This window comes from Ornithodoros turicata, chromosome 9 (genome assembly GCF_037126465.1).
Source record: "Ornithodoros turicata isolate Travis chromosome 9, ASM3712646v1, whole genome shotgun sequence".
Lineage (NCBI taxonomy): Eukaryota > Metazoa > Arthropoda > Arachnida > Ixodida > Argasidae > Ornithodoros > Ornithodoros turicata.
The window spans coordinates 14,136,717-14,156,463 of record NC_088209.1 but is presented as its reverse complement, the minus strand read 5'-3'; the positions used below and the strand labels follow the sequence as shown (position 1 = coordinate 14,156,463).

The 19,747-nt window shown below is 45.3% G+C and overlaps 1 protein-coding gene across 1 annotated transcript in view; it reads right to left on the bottom strand.

Moving 5' to 3' along the window:
- The window catches only part of LOC135368164 (uncharacterized), a 187,769-nt gene extending 168,289 nt beyond the window's left edge, over positions 1-19,480 (bottom strand). Inside the window, exon 1 of the mRNA XM_064601283.1 lies at positions 19,187-19,480. Coding sequence (XP_064457353.1) covers positions 19,187-19,298 — 112 coding nt within the window. The 5' untranslated portion in view covers positions 19,299-19,480. The remainder of the gene's footprint in view (positions 1-19,186) is intronic.
- Between the last annotated feature and the right edge of the window lie 267 nt (positions 19,481-19,747).

The window sequence follows — 19,747 nt, the reverse complement described above, 5'->3', positions numbered from 1 at the left end:
GGGTATTCTTCATAAACACTTTTCAATATGAGTATTTAAATACAAAATATAAATACAGTACTTAAATACCGTAACTTCTACCATAAATACTGTGAGGAAAATGTCATCTGGAATTACACAAATAACGATGATCATAACTACAAATCAGCAACGAACAATAGCATTTATTTGCTAGGTTATCATGGCGATTTTAATACTAGAAGTTTCTCGAAGACTACATCTTTTAGGCATCTTCTGTTCGGCCGTACAATCAGAATCGCAAAGGCGAACAGCATCTGCACGGGTGCCGATGAAGAAAGGGTTGTATTCAATTTGACGAAGGTCAAATTTGACAAGTAGGTAATCGGATAGCTGCGACCGGTGTCCGCAACAACAGTGGTCCCATCTAAAATGGTTTGTCGCATGCGCATGCTAGCGCAAAACACGGCATAACTGCGCCCCAAACTGGCCCTTCTTCCCGAAAGGTCAAATGCAGGGCAACTTTAAGATATGAGTCAGTATATTCTGTATTTATAAAGTATTTACAAGAATAAGCACCCGAAAATTTGTATTTAAATATAATTATGAATACATTTTTTCGAGTCTGTATTTGAATACAAAATATAAATTCATGTATTTATATTTTAAATCGTATTTTAATTACAAGGTATTTAAATAGTGCACATCCCTGGTTTACCCTGCCCCTTTCCTGTTTTTGTTTGTTTGTTTATTTGTTCTTCTCTTTTTTTCTGCTCTATTTTTTCACCCACAAACGCGTTTTGGAGTAGCCAGTTCAGACAGGTTTGGGGCTAAACTCTCCATATTTTTCTTTCTTTTCCAATCCGATCCAATCCTGGTTTACGGTGAGATCAGATTCACTGCGGAATATATCTGTTAATACGAGGACAGTAAATAGTTAAAATATAAAATTGCTTCGAAATAAATGGGGCGAATGGGCCAAAGGGGTGAATGGGACGGTGAAGCCGCACGGCTACACCTATTTCACCTAACGAGGTGGCAGTATACCGGCTACCGGGTACCGAGCAGCAAATTACCTCTATGCGTCGCATGATGCGATCAATGCCGTTTTTATGGAAACAATGACGCAAGAAGCTTCGTTTCGATGACGTCACGTGCTATTTTGGACGTGGTGTTGAGCCTTCCAGCTAGCAAGGGGGGGCAGGGCTTCTGTGTCAATATAGCGGGGAGGGGGGGGGGAAACTTGTTTACAGTATGGGAAAAAGAAGCACGGGAAAATAATGGGCAGCCAAATTGAATGCCGGCATTAGGGCGTGCATTTGAGGTGGTGAGTCCCGAAACGCTTGGGGAGACAGCACGCCGCTCTGGGTTTGGCGCTTCCTGCGACGCCACGCTAGGCTGCCGCCTTTGCTGCACGGGCTTGCGAACAATCGCGCGGATAATAGGAATTGTCGGAAACCGTGTGGAGAGAATGAAACGAACATGTGAGGGAAAGAAAACTCTTTCACTTTACGCAGGGGGTTGCAGTTGTATAGATGTTAAAAAACCACATTGTGACGCTCTTTATTTTTAGTGCATTGAGATTTCGCACGTGTACACTTCTGCACTGTTGCTTTTGGTGCCAAGTTTTGTGGTGATGTTTTCATCCATTCCGTTTAAAATTGTATGAATTTGTGTAGTTTCCCTTTCTTTTCTCAATAACGCGTCCCGGAGTAGCCAGTCCCGAGTAGCTCGAGACTAACATCTCCATTTTTTTTTCTTTTAAAAATCAATCAATCAAAAACGATAAAACCCTCAGTGCAGGGAAAGACGAGGACGGTATACATAGCGTGCGCACAGCGTGCTATGCGGTGAAGTGCTGCTTTTAGAGAGTGGTATCACTCCGTGCAACTGTTTACCTTCACCAGAGAAAAGCGGATGGATTCGCCGCTTTCGGACGCTTTTGCCTGCTGCGTCCAAAAGGGGCGTACGCTTCCCGTTTCCGACAAGGCAGGAGACAGAACTTTATCATTTTGAACAACGGTTACCAGCGGGGGGCGTCGTGTGGCGCAGCTCTGTTATAAGTGTGGTCTACCCTCTTAAAAATGAACTTCACCGCATAGCACGCTCCTAGCCAACCATCATCTCGAACGATATCGTTATCTGCCCTGTTATGTTGAAAACGGGGGGCGTACGAATTTTTTGTGACAATTATGAACAACATAAGTGTCACAAAAGAGGCGTACGCCTCCCGATTTCAACAAATCTGGACAGATAACGATATCATTCGACATGGTGGTTGGCTAGGAGCGTGCAATGCGGTGAAGTTCATTTTTAAGAGTGTATTCTCATCAAAGTAATCAGGTTCGATTACTTTGTGCCTCGCATGTCATTGGTCGTTAGACCTTAGTGGCCACGCCTTCTTCACGTAAAGACCAACGACAGGCAAAGACACAAAGTAATCGAGGTCGATTACGTTGACGAGAATGGGTCCAGGAAACGTTGCCGAACATTACTTGACACTTGTTTTACGGTTTCGAAGACTTCGGACACCGCTCGAAAATCACCTTTTCGACCAAGGAGTGCCGGTTCTAACCGTGACGACAACAACAGTGACGATGCAATCGAACACAAAACAAGAATGGACTCTAGGCATAAAATTACACTTCCGAAAACTCCATTATTAGGCTAAGTTCGACGCATATATACGCTCACTGAATAAAAGCAGGCGCGGTATATAGCGACGCCTGCAAAAAAAGCTGTCTCGTACACGCGGAGAAGCGTGTTGGGCATGCACGGAATTCCTTATCAGCATCTTGGGACATACTCTAACTCGGTTAAGGAAGAGAAGGAGATTGCAAATAACCCGGACGACGGCCAAATTCCCTATACCGTCCGCGCACTCTTCCCAATAAAGAGCCCCTCCACTGGTGGACGCCCAAACAGAAGCCTCTTCCTTATTCAGCGCGTTGACTCGACGACTTTTCAGGTTTCCCATTCGATTGGATTCGGGTTCAGCGAAGCAAAGACATCGGAGACACTAAGCAGGTGTCCCGGCTGCGTCTGTTCGATGCTTCGAGCTAGATCAACTCTGTATGGAGGAGCTAAAAAAAAACATACACGAGACAGTGCCTGCGCCAGATAAAGCGTTGTTGCAGAAGATCCACAAACTGTTCTTGGCGTCCCTGTAAGCTCTTGAGGGAAGACGTCGTGAGGTTTGTAACAGAACAGGACCGCATGTTATAGTTTGTTTCGCCCGTATCTTTTTTCTGTGTGTGTTGGGGTAACGATTTGTGTATTTTATTTTATTTTAAATTTTAGTTTTACTTTATGTGTACTATTTGTGTAACGTAGTTAGTTAGTTAGTTAGTAAATTAGTAGTTCGTTGTGTAACGTATTTGTACGTTGTGTACTATTTGTGTAACGTAGTTAGTAAGTAAATTAGTAGTTAGTTGTGTAACGTATTTGTATAACACGAAAAAGTATCAGGATCTGTATCAAATTTAATTATTCGACCATTTTTCGTATAATATCGCTAGAGAATATTGGATCGCAAACCATGTTTTCTTTCTATACTGTGTAATCGAATCCTGGACGTAAAGCGTGAAGACGTTTATAATATAGAATATAACTCGAATGATGGTAGAACTTGGTAATAATAACCAAGGAGACATCGCATGTGGAGAAATCACCCTCCTCAGTTCAGCAGCACAGGGGATAATAGATGTGCACCGCAAATAATGATACATCTGTGTTATCGCACAGCACGCAGCTAGCCAACCATATCATCCCGAATGACGTCGTTGTCTCCCTAGTCAGCAGAAAAGGAGACACGTACGCCTCTTCGTATCACTTATGCAGCGATGTCAACTTCACAAAAAGATTACGCCCCGGGCTCTCCACAAGTCGAGCGAGAGCGACAACGATATCATAATGGCGCAATGGTAGGCCTTCAGAAGTGTGACATCACGGGGAGCATCGCGAGGCGACCGTGGGAGAGGTCACGTGCTTACGACAGCCAATAGGAACAGCCGAATGGCCGAGGCTGTATTCACATGCTGAGGCGTCGGAGTGTGCTGGGAAGGCGGCGCAGCTAGCTCCCTGATCTCAGTCTGTGGTGGCCTTGCCCCACTCTCGTGCGGGGAAACCGGGCAAGACGTCTGGTGTATTTACGGGCAGATTTTTAGATTGGGGGGAGGGAATGGGATATGTATTTTCAGAAAGTTTGCATGTTCATCCATATAAACTTTGCAGGTACCTTTTTTTTTGTTGTTGTTGTTAGGTAGACGGAAAATTTGCTGCTTCGATTAAAGATTGCCACTTGATAGCGTCGTTACCCTTCTAGATGAAGAGCATTTCAAACCGATCACAGTCATGCTTCCAGCGGCCGTAGGTATAGAAACAAGTCGTCTTGAGCCGCATATGCAACCAATCGTAGCCACAGGACGTTTGCAATTGGAATCGTCTGCGGCACCCGGTGTTTGTGGCCCGTCTCTCCCCCATTTTAGCGCTTTTAACCAAATCTATAGAAGGCGTTGCCTAAGCCCACACCTCTCTGATTGCCTGGATCCAATGACGTCACGCTGTCGCTCCCATGCGGAGACCTCGCTCAGACAGACATTCGAACGCGAACTCACCCTCTCCACATTCTCTCGCGTGTATTTTATTACCATTTATGCTCGCACAAAAGGCACAGATCGACGCAGACGTTTTAAGCTGCGAATTAAAGAGGCTGGTTCGACAGAATATAAGGCAAACGCATCACATAGAAACTCCCGGCGCCCCAGCGAAGAATACCCATCCACAGGGGCGACACCCTATATATATTCCGTGCCTACAGACCTTGACGTGTGAGCCATAAAGCCGGCACGGCATCGCATTTCAAAACATCCAATTTTCGAAACTTACGTCGCCAGCAAGGCATTTCTTCTCAATGTTCCGTTTCCTTTATAGCGCTTCTCCCATATAGGAGCCCACCTCGGAGTAACGTTTCTCCCTTTTTAACTCTCAAGAATCCAATTTTCGACTCGTCGTTTCCCTCCTGTACGAAACATGTTTTTTTTTTTTTCGAAATAGCAGGCGAAAAAGCAAGCAACAATGGTATGGAGGAGGGGGCACATAACAAGGGCATTCTACACACCACACGTGAGAAGGAAGCGGAAGACGACGAGCCGAAAGAACGTGCCCCTCTCTCCCTTTGTCTTGCTCTATCTCTCTCTCCTTTTCTTCTCTCCCTCTCGCGCCCACGCATCGCACCTACGCCGCCAACATGTTGCAGTCGATTTCGAAACTATTGGCGGCGACACTCTCGCTAGGGACGCCACTGTGCCGGCTCTTGGTGGGGGATCCCCTTTCGGTTTCGGTTTCATTTCTGCTACTTGCATTAAAAACTGTCATATTGGAACGAAAATGAGATTTACTTGGCACACATACATATAGTTTTCGTCATGCGTTACCAGGAAATGTCAACGCTGGACAGTCTCTTACACGTGCAATGCCTCGATACGCAATGCAATGTGCGAATACTGCCCGGGAACATTCCGACGACACAGTTCATTCCGTAAACACCAGGGGAGACTCCCAAACTTCTCAGCGCCAATAGTGATTTCCCCCCCCCCCCCCTGGTGGACCACTCACCGCGGTATCGGAAACCCCACGCGAAATAGTGGCGTAGTCCTTTCTTCTGTGTTCCAGCCTCAGAACATCAATTTCCATAGCGTAGATGGGGTGTTACTCGACGGAATATACACTACAAGAGCAGACGCCTGATGTTGAGAGTACGTCGGAATTCCCACTCTCGAAAAGCGAGTATACGTCACTCCCTAAGGCAGCGTCCGGGGCAACTTTACCCAGCAACAATTTACGAGTTGCTGGCAGTCAGCCGACACGGGCAACCTCCAGCAACTCCAGCTGCTCGAAATCGCTCCCTCACCGAAAACTTGAGAAGTCGCAGGTGCAGCTGTGAAATATATATATATATATATATTACTAACGTCACGAAAACATGTCAATTTCCTTTTTTTTTAACGTAATGATTATCTTTTGGCGCAAAAAACTGACTAATATTTGACAAACAGAAGCTAAAGAAAAGACACCACCAGTTCGATTCGAACCCACACTATCCAGTCGCCGAAAGGTTGCTGATGGGTGGAGCTACCGAGTTGCTCCATGTGAACGCGTTTTTTTTTTTTTTTTTTTTTTGTGTGTGTGTGTGTGTGAAGTTGTATGAAAACAAATGTGAACGCGGTCTCGAAATTAATCATAAAATGTTGGTTCCAGTTGCTGGCAAAAAGTTTCCCCGTGTGAACGCTGCCTAAGAACCAACCTTGGGACCTTGAGAAGATGAATGACACGGCCGCGCGGGCGTTGCGGGGCGTCTGGAGGGGCGCGCCTTCCTCGTCTTTCCCCTTCCCCCTCCCTCTCACTCCTCCGCTTAGGGAGTGACGTCATGCCGCCGGAACCTCTGCAGCTGGGGAAGCAGCGCGTACCTTTAGGATTCGTTTATTTCCCTCTAAGCACTTTTCGGACGAACAAATTGGCCATGTACATACATTGGCGGTCGGTGCAGGACAGAGTGATATCGGTCTCGTAGATGGACCATCCCTTTAATGCAGCCTCGCACTCCTTCGGCATGTAGACATGTATAAGGTCAGAATGCCAGCCCATCGCGGCGGACGGTTTCAAACACAGGCTGCGAATGTTCGAATATCGAATCGATTAATTCTATATTCGATTCGACTCTAAGATAACTTCACCGCATAGCACGCTCTGGGCCAATCATTGGCACGAATAATAAAGTTATCGCTCCTGATTTACTTATTTATTTAGAAATACTGCGAGCCACAAGAAGGAGGTGATACACAAGGTGAAAAATGGGAAAGAATGAACAGACAAGTTCACACGTTCACACACAAAAGAAAACACTCTTACAATGCCAGAGCAAATATCGTCACAAAAGGTGTTCGAATTCGGTAATACTTTCGTTACGAACAATACCGAAGAGACATATTCGAATAGAGAGAGGGGCGTACGCCTTTTTATCCTAACCCAGATAGGCACAAAAAGGCGTACGCCCTCCTCTCTCTCTCTCTCACTCTTTCTTCGAATCGAGCTAATCGTGTCATTCGTGGCAATGGTTAGCGCAGAGCGCTCTACACTCTTAGAAATGAACTTCACTGCATAGCACGCTCCTACACTCTTAAAAATGAACTTCGCCACATAGCACGCTCCTAGCCAACCATCATCCCGAATGACAACGTTCTCGCCCCTGATTTGCTGAAAACGGGAGGAGGAGCCTATTTTGTGGCCATTATGCACGGCACAAAATAGGCTCCTCCTCCCGTTTTCAACAAATCAGGGGCGAGAACGTTGTCATTCGGGATGATGGTTGGCTAGGAGAGTGCTATGTGGTGAAGTTCATTTTTAAGAGTGTAGGCAACCATCATCTCGAATGACAGTGTTATCAGCACCGATTTGTTGAAAATGGGAGGCGTACGCCTTTTTTTGTGACACTTATGCTGTTCATAATTGTCACAAAAAAGGCCTACGCCTCCCGTTTTCAGCAAATCAGGGCAGATAACGATATCATTCGAGATTATGGTTGGCTAGAAGCGTGCTATGCGGTGAAGTTCATTTTTAAGAGTGTAGATACTTTGCAGTGCTGTCTTTTGAGTGTACACTCTTAAAAATGAACTTCACCGCATAGCACGCTCCTAGCCAACCATTATCTCGAATGATATCGTTATCTGCCCTGATTTGCTGAAAACAGGGGGCGTACGCCTTTTCTGTGACAATTATGAACAGCATAAGTGTCACAGAAATGGCGTACGCCCCCCGTTTTCAACAAATCAGGGCAGATAACGATATCATTCGAGATTATGGTTGGCTAGGAGCGTGCTATGCGGTGAAATTCATTTTTAAGAGTGTAGGTAACGTTGCACGACACACGAATGCATTTCGGTCTCATACCGAGTCTACAGCACCATTGTCGACGATCCCCCCCTCCTCCTTCTCATTTGAATTCTCTTGTTTTTTTTTTTTTTTTCGATGGACCTACACGAGTGGCGCGAAGACACTATTACAATTCCGAGACGACAATTCCTTCAAACGCACCTGTTACTGAGAGCGTCGGATTTTGCCGATTTCAAGTTGGCTGAAAACTGAAATTTGTCTCCTCTCCTCCACGTGTCTGCTGCAAACGGTGAGATCTAATTATTGTGAGAACTCGGAGCCATTCAGCTGTCTCCCCTGTCGGGCTGCATCGCAAATTAGGTTTTGTTATACGAATGGAGCAGGATTGCGACAACGCGCGTTTCAATGCTTTCATTTGGCGCCTCTGTCCATGCAGTAAGAGAATGGACGGTTCGGTCTATGTGCTTTGCAGAAACATGAAAGGAATCCCAAACACATATTTTATTCCTTTGGTATTTTATTCCATGGTATACCGGGTGTTTCAGTTAAATCCCCGGGCTAAATAATTCGCGAACGGGTGCACCAATCCACGAGCTTTCTTTTTTACAAGTATCTGTCCGATACCACCTACAAGCTGCACACCGTGTGGATTAGTGCGAGGCGCTCATTATTCAGACAAAAATGCAAATGAGTTAAGTAAAAAAGCGTAACTTCTAAAGCAGGGCGCTGTCGGCATTAAAATGGGTACTACCCCTTTTGGGACCTTCAGTGGACACCTTTTAGAGAAAAATCTGCCACCGAACCGGGTCATTTGTTGCAGTAATTAATTGGTTTCGGTTTACGTATTTTTTTCGCGGCTGGTCGCGGCGAAGCGCAAAAGGGCGTATTTCATTGGTGTAATTCATTGGTGTAATTCATTGGTGTAAGGACGTAATTCATTGATGGATAAGGGAGTGAAAGAGCGTCCTTTTGTGCTTCGCAGCGACAAGCCCCGACAAAAATACGTAAACCGAAACCAATTAATTACTGCAACAAATGACCCGCTTCGGTGGCAGATTTTTCTCTAAAAGGTGTCCACTGAAGGTCCCAAAAGGGGTAGTACCCATTTTAATGCCGACAGCGCCCTGCTTTAGAAGTTACGCTTTTTTACTTAACTCATTTGCATTTTTATCTTAATAATGAGCGCCTCCCACTAATCCACACGGTGTGCAGCTTGTAGGTGGTATCGGACAGATACTTGTAAAAAAGAAAGCTCGTGGATTGGTGCACCCGTTCGCGAATTATTTAGCCCGGGGATTTAACTGAAACACCCTGTATATATATTTATTCCTTTGGTATTCATGGTACCTTCTGCTATTGTAACTCGAAATATTTCCCTTTGCAAGCGGCGCATATCCTGAGGAAGTTTCTTGTGCAAGTGTTCGCGCAGTTGCGGCGATCTCCATCAACCGAATGATGCGCTGCGTTGCAACTGTTGCGGCGTGTTGTTACGTAAGATCATGGAGCACTTTCATTGGCTGCCGGGAATCGTCTGCCACGACATGGAGAGGGAGGCGTTCGATCGACTGCTCTGTACATGCGTGTCAGACGCGGGACGGGCCGAGCTAAATATAACATCCGAAAGAGAGAAAGTGAAAAGGAGAAAGAGGGTGAAATAAGGTGCGCGTCACACCATTGGGCGTGACGTCGCAGTCTGGCAGTCGGGGGCTCGTAGCCTACACTCTTAAAAATGAACTTCACCACATAGCACGCTCCTCGCCAATCATCATCTCGAATGATATCGTTATCTGCCCCGATTTGTTGAAAACGGGAGGCGCACGCCTTTTTTGTGACACTTATGCTGTTCATAACTGTCACAAAAAAGGCGTACGCCTCCCGTTTTCAACAAATCGGGGCAGCTAACGATATAATTCGAGATGATGGTTGGCTAGGAGCGTGCTATGCAGTGAAGTTTATTTTTAAGAGCGTAGCGGTTATGCTGACGGCATTTCATGCCGAGATTGAGGGGTGACCCGGGTTCGAATCCTGGAGCAGGCGGTGCTGTCTGGTGTTTTTCCTGAGACGCTTTAAGACCAATGTCAGAACAGTTCCCTGTGAAGTCGGCCCAGGACGCACTGTTCACCCTGCTAGTACGTGACGTTGCCCGCCTAAGCGTGGCCGACTATACGCTCTAAAAACAGAACTTCACCGAATAGCATGCTCTGCACCAACCATTGCCACGAATGATAGGGTTATCGCTTATAATTCGAAAGAGAGGGTGGGGGGAGTACGCCTTTTGGTGTCAATTTGGATATATGATAATTGACACAAAAGGGCGTACCCCTCCCTGTCCCTTCGAATCCGAGAAGCGATAACCCGAACATTCGTAGCAATGGTTGGCGCAGAGCGTGCTATGCGGTGAAGTTCTGAGTGTAGTGTGTAGTCGGGCACGCTTAAGCGGGCAACGTCACGTGATAGCAGGGTGAATAGTGCGTCCTGGGCCGACTTCACATGGAACTGCTCTTCAAGTGTACGGCAAGCAGATTTATACTACCACCATAATCCAGGGAAGCGTCTTTTGTCCTTCGACATTGAAAGCTCCCGCGCGCGACACTATAGCGATCTGCGTGCGTTGCCCTTGCTGCGTTCATGTATCACAGAGCGTGTAATCCTTTTATTTCTGCTCTTCCAGGCATCTTTCTTTCTTTGCTTTCTCTCATTTTTTTTAAAACCCTTCGATGTTCCTTTTTTAAAGGGTATATGATACTTAGCTACGAGTTAAGCCGGATAAATGTAATATGTGCTTGCTTTCATCGATATGAACAAGCTTTGCAAGTTATATAGGCGTACAAAGGAAGTTCATCATCCACGACTATGATGTCCCGATAGCACGCTACATGATTTACGCCCCGACACCCAAACAGTGGTCCCATTCACGTGAGAACATGCTCTACGTCCAACAGGATCTGTCGGAAGGACGCATAATGTCTACTTTTTTAGTCATTCTATCAGGATTTATGCCTATATAGTTTCGAATCGTACCGGATGTAGCCCGTTTCGGTTATATTGACCATGCCGTACCATCACGTAGTCATCATGCACACTTAACTCGGTAATATAACGTCAGATACGACAAACACCTGGACCAAAAAGAAGCAGAGCTTTAGGTGGATAGTTCACACCCTACACTCTTAAAAATGAACTTCACCGTATAGCACGCTCCTAGCCAACCATCATCATGAACGACATCGTTATCTGACCATTAATTAACTTAATTCATTAATTAACGCGATTAAGACGCCTTTCTTGTGACAATTATGAACAGCATAAGTGTCACAAAAAAGGCGTACGCCTCCCGTTTTGAATAAATCAGTGGTGATAACGATATCGTTCATGATGATGGTTGGCTAGGAGCGTGCTATACGGTTAAGCTCATTTTTAAGAGTGTAGCGAAAATGAAAAAAAAAACAATGTGATGGCCATGTGCAATATAAAATGAACAACTCCCCGTCAATTCCATGATAGGCAAGCTTGAGCGATGGGCAAGACACGTAAACAAACACAAACACGAAGCCTTCGTGTTCGTGTTTGTTTACGTGTCTTGCCCATCGCTCAGGCTTGCCTATCGTGGAATTTATCCACCAGCTAGCCTGCATTTACGCCATTCTGTCAAAGTCCCCGTCAATTCCTTTCGCTCTAAATCGATGTATTCTTCCAGTTTTCCGTATTTTCCTGCGGGCACCAGCAGCGCAGGCCAGGCATTGGGGGAGGAGCATATTACGGGACGCTGCGATTGGCTCGCGTAACGTCTCGTGACGTGCTTCAGGGCTGGCGATAGGAACAACATCTCTGGCAGGAAAAGAGGAACGCCCTCTTGTCGTCACACTGTTGTCAGACTGACGTCGCGCTTACGTCATTCTCCGCGGGAAAGCCTATACTTGCGTGGATCTCGTTGCTTTCGGACGCCTACAATAAATCAGACCACTCGAACTGCCCGGAAACGAATGCACGCGCCTCATAAAATTTGAAATACACCACCGTCTGCAGCAGAAATTTACGAATCGGTGCCTTTAAGGCTGAGCAAGCGTCTGTGGACTCGAGTACGAAGAAATATACGAACTAGTACATGCACACAAAAAAATGTGCACACGTTGCGAATGAACCGTTAACATGAACATTTCACGCTGAGCCAATCTTAGTAGAACAAAGTAACAACTCCCATATATCTCTACCGAATGCTGACACCCTTTTTCTTTTCTTTCTTTTTTTTTTTTTGCTTGGAGAGGTTTCCCCCTAATACATGGATAAAACGGTCTCACTATAAAGACACAAAGTCATTGAATCCCTCCAGGGAAGCCATCCCAATGCAAGTTTCCCTTCTTTCCCTTCTCTTCCTTTCGCTTTCCTTTTTCTTTCCCTTCTTTTTCAACATGCCACCATGTACCTTAAGGAAAAGAACCTTTGTTTCGTAAAGATTCATTTCCTTTGTTTAGGGATGTGTTGTGTACGGGGATTACGGCACCCGAGGAGTCATTGTTCTTGACTCGCGATCATCAAAATGTCGTGTTGTTGTTGTCGTGTATTGTTCAGGGGACAACAATGACGACGTGACAAGAGAGTGACACGATGTAATGACGGTCATAACAATGTGTACCAAGAAAAGGTTATACGCAGTCGCGTCGTGTTGAACCATCATACAGTCACGTTATTACTCTACCCCATTGCGCACTTAGGAACATGTATATACGTCAGCTGCGGTATTCATAACGGAGATGTATAATGCAGGTAGCACTGAAATAAGCATACATAAGTACTTATTTACTTTCACATGTAAGCGACTCGAACTAACGGACTATGCGCACCCTTAAAAACGAACTTCACCACATAGCACGCTCCTAGCCAACCATCATCTCGAATGATATCGTTATCTGCTCTGATTTGTTGAAAACGGGAGGCTTATGCCTTTTCTGTGACGATTATGAACAGAATAAGTGTCACAAAAAAGGCGTACGCCTGCCGTTTTCAACAAATCGGGGTAGATAACGATATCGATATCGAGGTAGTTATCGCCCGGGAAGACGTTGACCCGATTGTGGAAGATCATGCGTGGAACTTCCCCGTGACTCACTCAACCTCCAAAGCTACCACAAAGGTGCCACCACACTGGTGTAGGAACAGATTAGGGGGAGAGACCCTGAAATTCCAGAACAAAGGCTGATGGCACGAAGATCTTGACTTGGGGCAGAACATCTAAAAGATAAGCTAATATCTGCCGGGAAAGTAATCAATTACTCAGAAAGGTAATTCATTACTCGAAAAATTACTTTGACTTTAAAGTAACTGATTACTCGAAAAATTATTCAAAAAGTGATTGATCACAAGTAACGCAATTACTAGTAACGCGTTACGCACAAGTCTGGTCCTATCGTAGTGTTCCGTACATGCGCGGTATGATGCGCACTGCTGCATTTTTCAACACCGATTCACTAAATTTTAGCTCGCAACAGTTTTCGCAAACGTTCCACTGACAACATTAATCTTCACGTCCTTCGGACAGCGACGCCACACCGCTTTGCAACGCGCACTATATTTTTAACCGGGAATGCTCCATGGCGTGCTCGCACATCTTCGACAAAAAACACCGATGCACGAGCTAAAGCGTCGTTCACTGCTTAGCAGCGGCGAAGCAAGAAGGAGTCAGGTGTAATTCTGATTGTACACTCTTAGAAATGAACTTCACCACATAGCACGCTCCTATAGCCAACCACAATCTCGAATGATGTCGTGATCAGCCCTGATTTGTTGAAAACGGGAGGCGCACGCCTTTTTTGTGATACTTATGCTGTTCATAATTGTCACAAGACAGGCGTACGCCTCCCTTTTTCAACAAATCAGGGCAGATAACGATATCACTCGAGATGATAGTTGGCTAGGACCGTGCTATGCGGTGAAGTTCATTTTTAAGAGTGTAGCTTCGTAACGGAATCAAAGTTTCGAATTATGATAACAAGTACGAAATTAACATAGCGTGTAACGTAGTTTGAAGTGAACTTGTTTTTGCATTTTAGTGCCCCTTTAACTCTTTTTTAATAACGGTATCGTATATGAACAATAGGACAACGATACGAACACTTTGTGCATATGAATGATAATTGTTTACTTGCGAATGAGGAGGAGGTACACTCTTAGAAATGAACTTCACCACATAGCACGCTCCTAGCAAACCATCACCTCGAATGATATCGTTAACTGCCCTGATTTGTTGAAAATGGGGGGCGTACCCCTTTTCTGTGACACTTATGCTGCTCATAATTGTCACAAAAAGGCGTACGCCCCCGTTTTCAACAAATCAGGGGGCTTAATCACTTCATCGTCGTTACGGTCATTACAACCTAACGTATGGCGGGAAATTCAAAAAGGTGGGCACGTGACACATTGCGCGTGACGTGTACCACGGCCTTCACGTATCGCGCAAAGAGCGCCGTGCACGTGTTTTATCACGTGCCCACCTTTTTAAATTTCCCGCCACTCGCTAGCTTGTAACGACCGTAACGACAATGAATCGATTAAGCCCCCAGGGCAGATAACGATATCATTCGAGATGATGGTTGGCTAGCAGCGTGCTATACGGTGAAGTTCATTTTTAAGAGTGTAGGCACAGAGATACAAAAACACAAGTAAACAAAACTTCAATTCGTTTGTAAGTTCTTCGCAGTGTGTGTGTGTGTGTGTTTTAGACAATGCCCGTGGCAACGAAACAAGACAAAGATTACGCGTTTCAATATCAAGTACCGGCTGCAAACCAATGACATCGATGCGTGTTCTCACAGATGGGGCTTCTCGAGAGCAATACAAATAAAAGGGAATGAATAGAGGACCCACGTCTGAAATGGGGTGGCGCTGTATTAAGTGGAGAATCCGTGCCGCGGTTGTTCATACGGGCTTCCCGTCTTCGTCGAGACGTATAAGAGCAGCAGGACTGTTCGAACGACCAGTGAAACTGCTCTTTCGTTTATTCTGAGTCGTAATTAAATTCAAGGCGATATTATAGAAGGAGTAATTTTAGAGTCTAAAAACGGAACTTCACCGCAAAGCACGCTATGCGCCAACCGTTGCCACGAATGATAGGGTTATAGCTTATAATTCGAAGAGGAAGTGGGGGGGGGGGGCGTACGCCTTTTTGTGTGAACTTGGATATATGCTAATTGCACGGATACGGTCCCCTCCCTGGTACGAAGTCCAAAGGAAATAATTCTGTATACAAATTTCGAATAGCAACGGATGTGCCTTGCAGACGGTTTATGTTGGAGCATACACACAGCACACACACAGAAATGAACTTCACCGCATAGCACTCTCCTAGCCAACCATCGCCTCGAATGATACATTATCTGCCTTGATTTGTTGAAAACGGGAGGCTACGCCTTTTTTGTGAAATTATGAACAGCATAAGTGTCACAAAAAAGGCGTACGCCTCCCGTTTTTAACGAATCGTTCGATATCATTAACGATATCATTCGAGGCGATGGTTGGCTAGGAGAGTGCTATGCGGTGAAGTTCAGAGTGTAAGGACGAAAACGGCACAATAGAGGTCACAAAACAAACTATACTTGCTATAACTATTCGCTTCGTATTCCATATGGTTTTATAACTATACTTGCTTCGCATTCGCTTCGGTTTCAGAATAGTTATTCGCACATGCCTAATCACGATGTCTGCACTCTTTGAAATGAACTTCACCGCATAGCACGCTCCTCGCCAACCTTAATCTCGAATGATATCGTTATCTGCCCTGATTTGTTGAAAACGGGAGGTGTACGCCTTTTCTGTGACACTTATGCTATTCATAATTGTCACAGAAAAGGCGTACGCCTCCCGTTTTCAACAAATCAGGGCACATAACCATATCATTCAAGGCGGCGCATGGCTGTAGGACGTGTGCTATTCAGTGAAGTTCATTTGTAAGAGTGTGCCTTATGCAATTCCACTTATTAACCCCGTGCACTGCGCTTCACCACGTGGCACGCTGAAGGTCAACAGTTCCACAGAAGGATGCCGTTATTACTCCCGGTTTGTGGAAAGCATGGGGCGTACGCCTTCTTGTGACAATTATCATAGCTACGTATGTGTCACAAAAAGGTGTATGCCTCCCGTTTTCAGCAAATCAGGGGAGGGTGCGATATCATTTGGGGTGATGGTTTGCTAGGAGCGTGCTCTGCGGTGAAGTTCATTTCTAAGAGTGCATTTCTATCCGTCTGTCGTTCTTTTTCTTTTTTTTTTGACTATCGTCGTGACGACGCCCACTTCTGTGTGGCCAACAACTCTCCTGCCATTACCCCCCCCCCCCCCCCGCCTCCTTTCCAAGAGTGTAGCTCTTGTTATACGGATATCTCAATGCGCGTCTGCACGATTACGGCACTCAATCGTTCAATGAGCATTATTGGAGTAGCACGCGTATACTCCACCCATCTGCGTACACTCTTAAAAATGAACTTCACCACATAGCACGCTCCTAGCCAACCATCACCCCGAATGACAACGTTCTCGCCCTAGATTTGTTGAAAACTGGAGGAGGAGCCTATTTTGTGCCCATTATGCACGGCACAAAATAGGCTCCTCCTTCCGTTTTCAACAAATCAGGGGCGAGAACGTTGTCATTCGGGGTGATGGTTGGCTCGGAGCGTGCTATGTGGTGAAGTTCATTTTTAAGAGTGTAGAGTGAGAAGTCGCGTGTCTTGAAAAGGGTATTTCTTTTTACTGTATAGATCCCTCCAAACAATAGCATTCCCCGCCTGATAGAAAACATGTCAAAGATATATAGAGTATTAAAAAAAATGAAAACAGAACTTCCCACCACAATTACTACTCGGCCGCACACATATCATTCAGAATAACATCGTTCTCCGTCCTGATTTATTAACGATAATAGGCGTCAGCCTCTTTGTTTTTTTTTGTTTTTTTTTTGTGGCAACTTGGGGGGGGGGGGGGGATATGTTTATTAGACAAAAAGGGAAAAAAAACGGGGAAAGGTCAGCCAAACGGGACGTCGGCTTGCTATTCCAGAAATAAGAAATAATAATAAATAAATAAAAAGAAAAGAGAATAATTAAAGAAAGAAAGAAAGAAAGAAAGAAAGAAAGAAAGAAATAAGAAGGAATAAGAAATAAATAAATAAAGAAAGAAAATAAAGAAATAAGAAATAAAGAAGTAAGAAAAAGAAATAAATAAAGAAAGAAAATTAAGAAAAAAGAAATAAAGAAAAGGAAAAAAAGTAAGACAAATAAATAAATAAATAAATAAAGAAAATTACGAAATAAGAAATAAAGAAAAAGAATGGACAAACGCTAATTGCATCAAAAAGGCGTACGCCGTGCTGAGACGCGCACGAATCGATGACTGTATCATTCGCTTCCTGCAGCTTAAGCTTTCGAAACAAGACATGCTCAGAAACAAAGCTATAGGGTAGCCGGTAAACACCACGATCTACGCTCTTAAAAATGAGCTTCACCGCATAGCACGCTCCTAGCCAACCATCATCTCGAATGATATCGTTATCTGACATGATTTGTTGAAAACGGGGGCGTACGCCTTTTCTGTGACAATTATGACCGGCATAAGTGTCACAAAAAAGGCGTACGCCTCCCGTTTTCAACAAATCAGGGCCGGTAACGATATCATTCGAGATGATGGTTGGCTAGGAGCGTGCTATGCGGTGAAGTTCGTTTTTAAGAGTGTAGTTACACGACGAAGTATTTTGGGGGGGGGGTAGGGGTGAGGTGAGAAATTATGTTAGTAGTAGCAGAACAACTCGGGAAACGAGTTCAATTTCTCCTCTTTGTTTTCCCTCACAAGCAAAAAAAAAAACAAAAAAAACGACGATATCCGCTACTCTGCTAGAGTATACAACATTATAAGAGGCGAGCGTTATCAGTTAATCCTTTATCAGTCTCTTCATAGATAGGCTGAAATCCCAAGTGTTTCTACGTTCTACGAAGGCTGCAACGAATGCTCAGCTCAAAGCGTACATTAAACAGACGAGAATGCAAATTGTAAGCGCTTCTGACATGATGTCCAGCGGTGTGAACCCTCCACGGGGGGGGGGGGGGGGGGGGGGGGGTGTATGTCACCCTGGCTTTCTGCACCCCCCCAATATGTCGATATCACGGATAATATCCACTTCTGTCGCGTGACTCAACGCTACTTTCTGCTCGCTGCCGGTAAATGCTCTGAGCAGTGGTGAAATGTCAATAATTTCAGGAGCAGGTAGTGCGCGCACTAAACAGTTATCGAGAACCCCTGCCCCCTTCTACATCCCCGGTATGTTTGGGGAACCCCCCTATCTTTCTACACGCGCACTTTATAGGAGGTCCCTTGCTATTTCAATTTTAGACACTTGTCGGTAGCGATAGGTTAAGCTATTATGATGAAGCTGTAATAACGTGACACCCCCCCAATTTTCTTCAATTTTTTTTGCTAAGTTTTCGCCAATTGTTTTTGTTTCAAATTGCTTTTTTGGCATTTTTTAAACTTACCTTCGTCTCCTTCATATGTTTATAACACGCCGATATTCTGTGCGTGACGTTTTGAGTTTCAAATCGCGTGTGAAGAGTCAATCTGATTGAATACGGACACATCCAATGCTTGTTATGCAAGCATGTGTATCCAATGTCTATTGTCATACAGTAGAGGAGTGAGCTATGTAGGTACACCCCTTTACAAAGACAAAAATTCTATATGCCCCGAATTCGGATGTTAGACTCAACTGACACAGAAACGGGAAAATAAACGCCCACAGGAACGACATAGCAACAGCGCAGAGGCAATGTATTGACCGAGCTCCCATCACTCACTACATCCAATATAACCACTGGTCAGTTACTCAGCCAAAACATGATAAGGGTAGGGGGGGGGGGGGGCAATATTTAGCTTGGGCATGTGTAGTATAACTAGCTGATTATTATCATTTTATTTTTATTTATTTTTTCGTATTCTTTGTGAACCACGCAGGCTTGACAGCAATCAGTTCAAACATTGTCATTTTCAGGTCCAAACCTCCCACCCCAGGAAATTATAAGCTGGCTTTGCTACTGACTAGTGACGGTTCGAGAACCAGCGCTTGGAAGTACCACGTTACTAGCGGTATACAAACAAAGCACTCTCCTGATAAGTTAATTGTCGACAACAGAGGCTGTAAGAGAGGCAACGCTGCCGGTTGAAAATTGGCATCTGCCACCGACTCTGTTCGAAGGGCGATACATCACCCTGCTACGGAACAACGATTAGATGCAGCGCCGCAGCCGTTTAGGACCACCAGAAAGCATAATAAGCTTCGCAGCGCAGAAACACAATTGCCACTCACTCGGATCGAGCGCGTCGGTATCCTCGCCCGAGGCCTCCACCAGCAGCAAGCACACGACGAACCAACAGAGGGCGCGCTCACAACGCTCGTAGCTCATTCCTACACCGCACATCAGCACACAACAGTGGACAACATCTCACCACTTCATCACACTGACAGGGTTAGTTACGTAAATCCGGGCTTCCACAGCACCGCGTCGGTACATCAGCGCCGAACAGAAAAGAGCGTCACATTCGTTGTTCGTGACTCATGCACCTTTGCGCCGTCTGCTTCCAAGCGTTCGTCTGCTCCTCTCGCCGCCTCCCTCCCTCACCGCGCTCCTCCAACGGACGCCAGCTGGTCACGTGGCACACCACGTGACGCTCGCCGACAGACGCTACTTCCGGTTTCGGTTTTGTCGATTTTCTCTAGCTGCGTGAGGCGCGTTTATTCTTCTTTTTTTCCTTCTTCTTTTTTTTATTCCCGTTGGCATCTCTGTGTTTTTTTTTCCTCCGCAGGTGAGTGGCCATACTTTATGGTGCTGTCTGTTGGGAGAGTTTTTCTTTTGTACGCTGTCCGGGT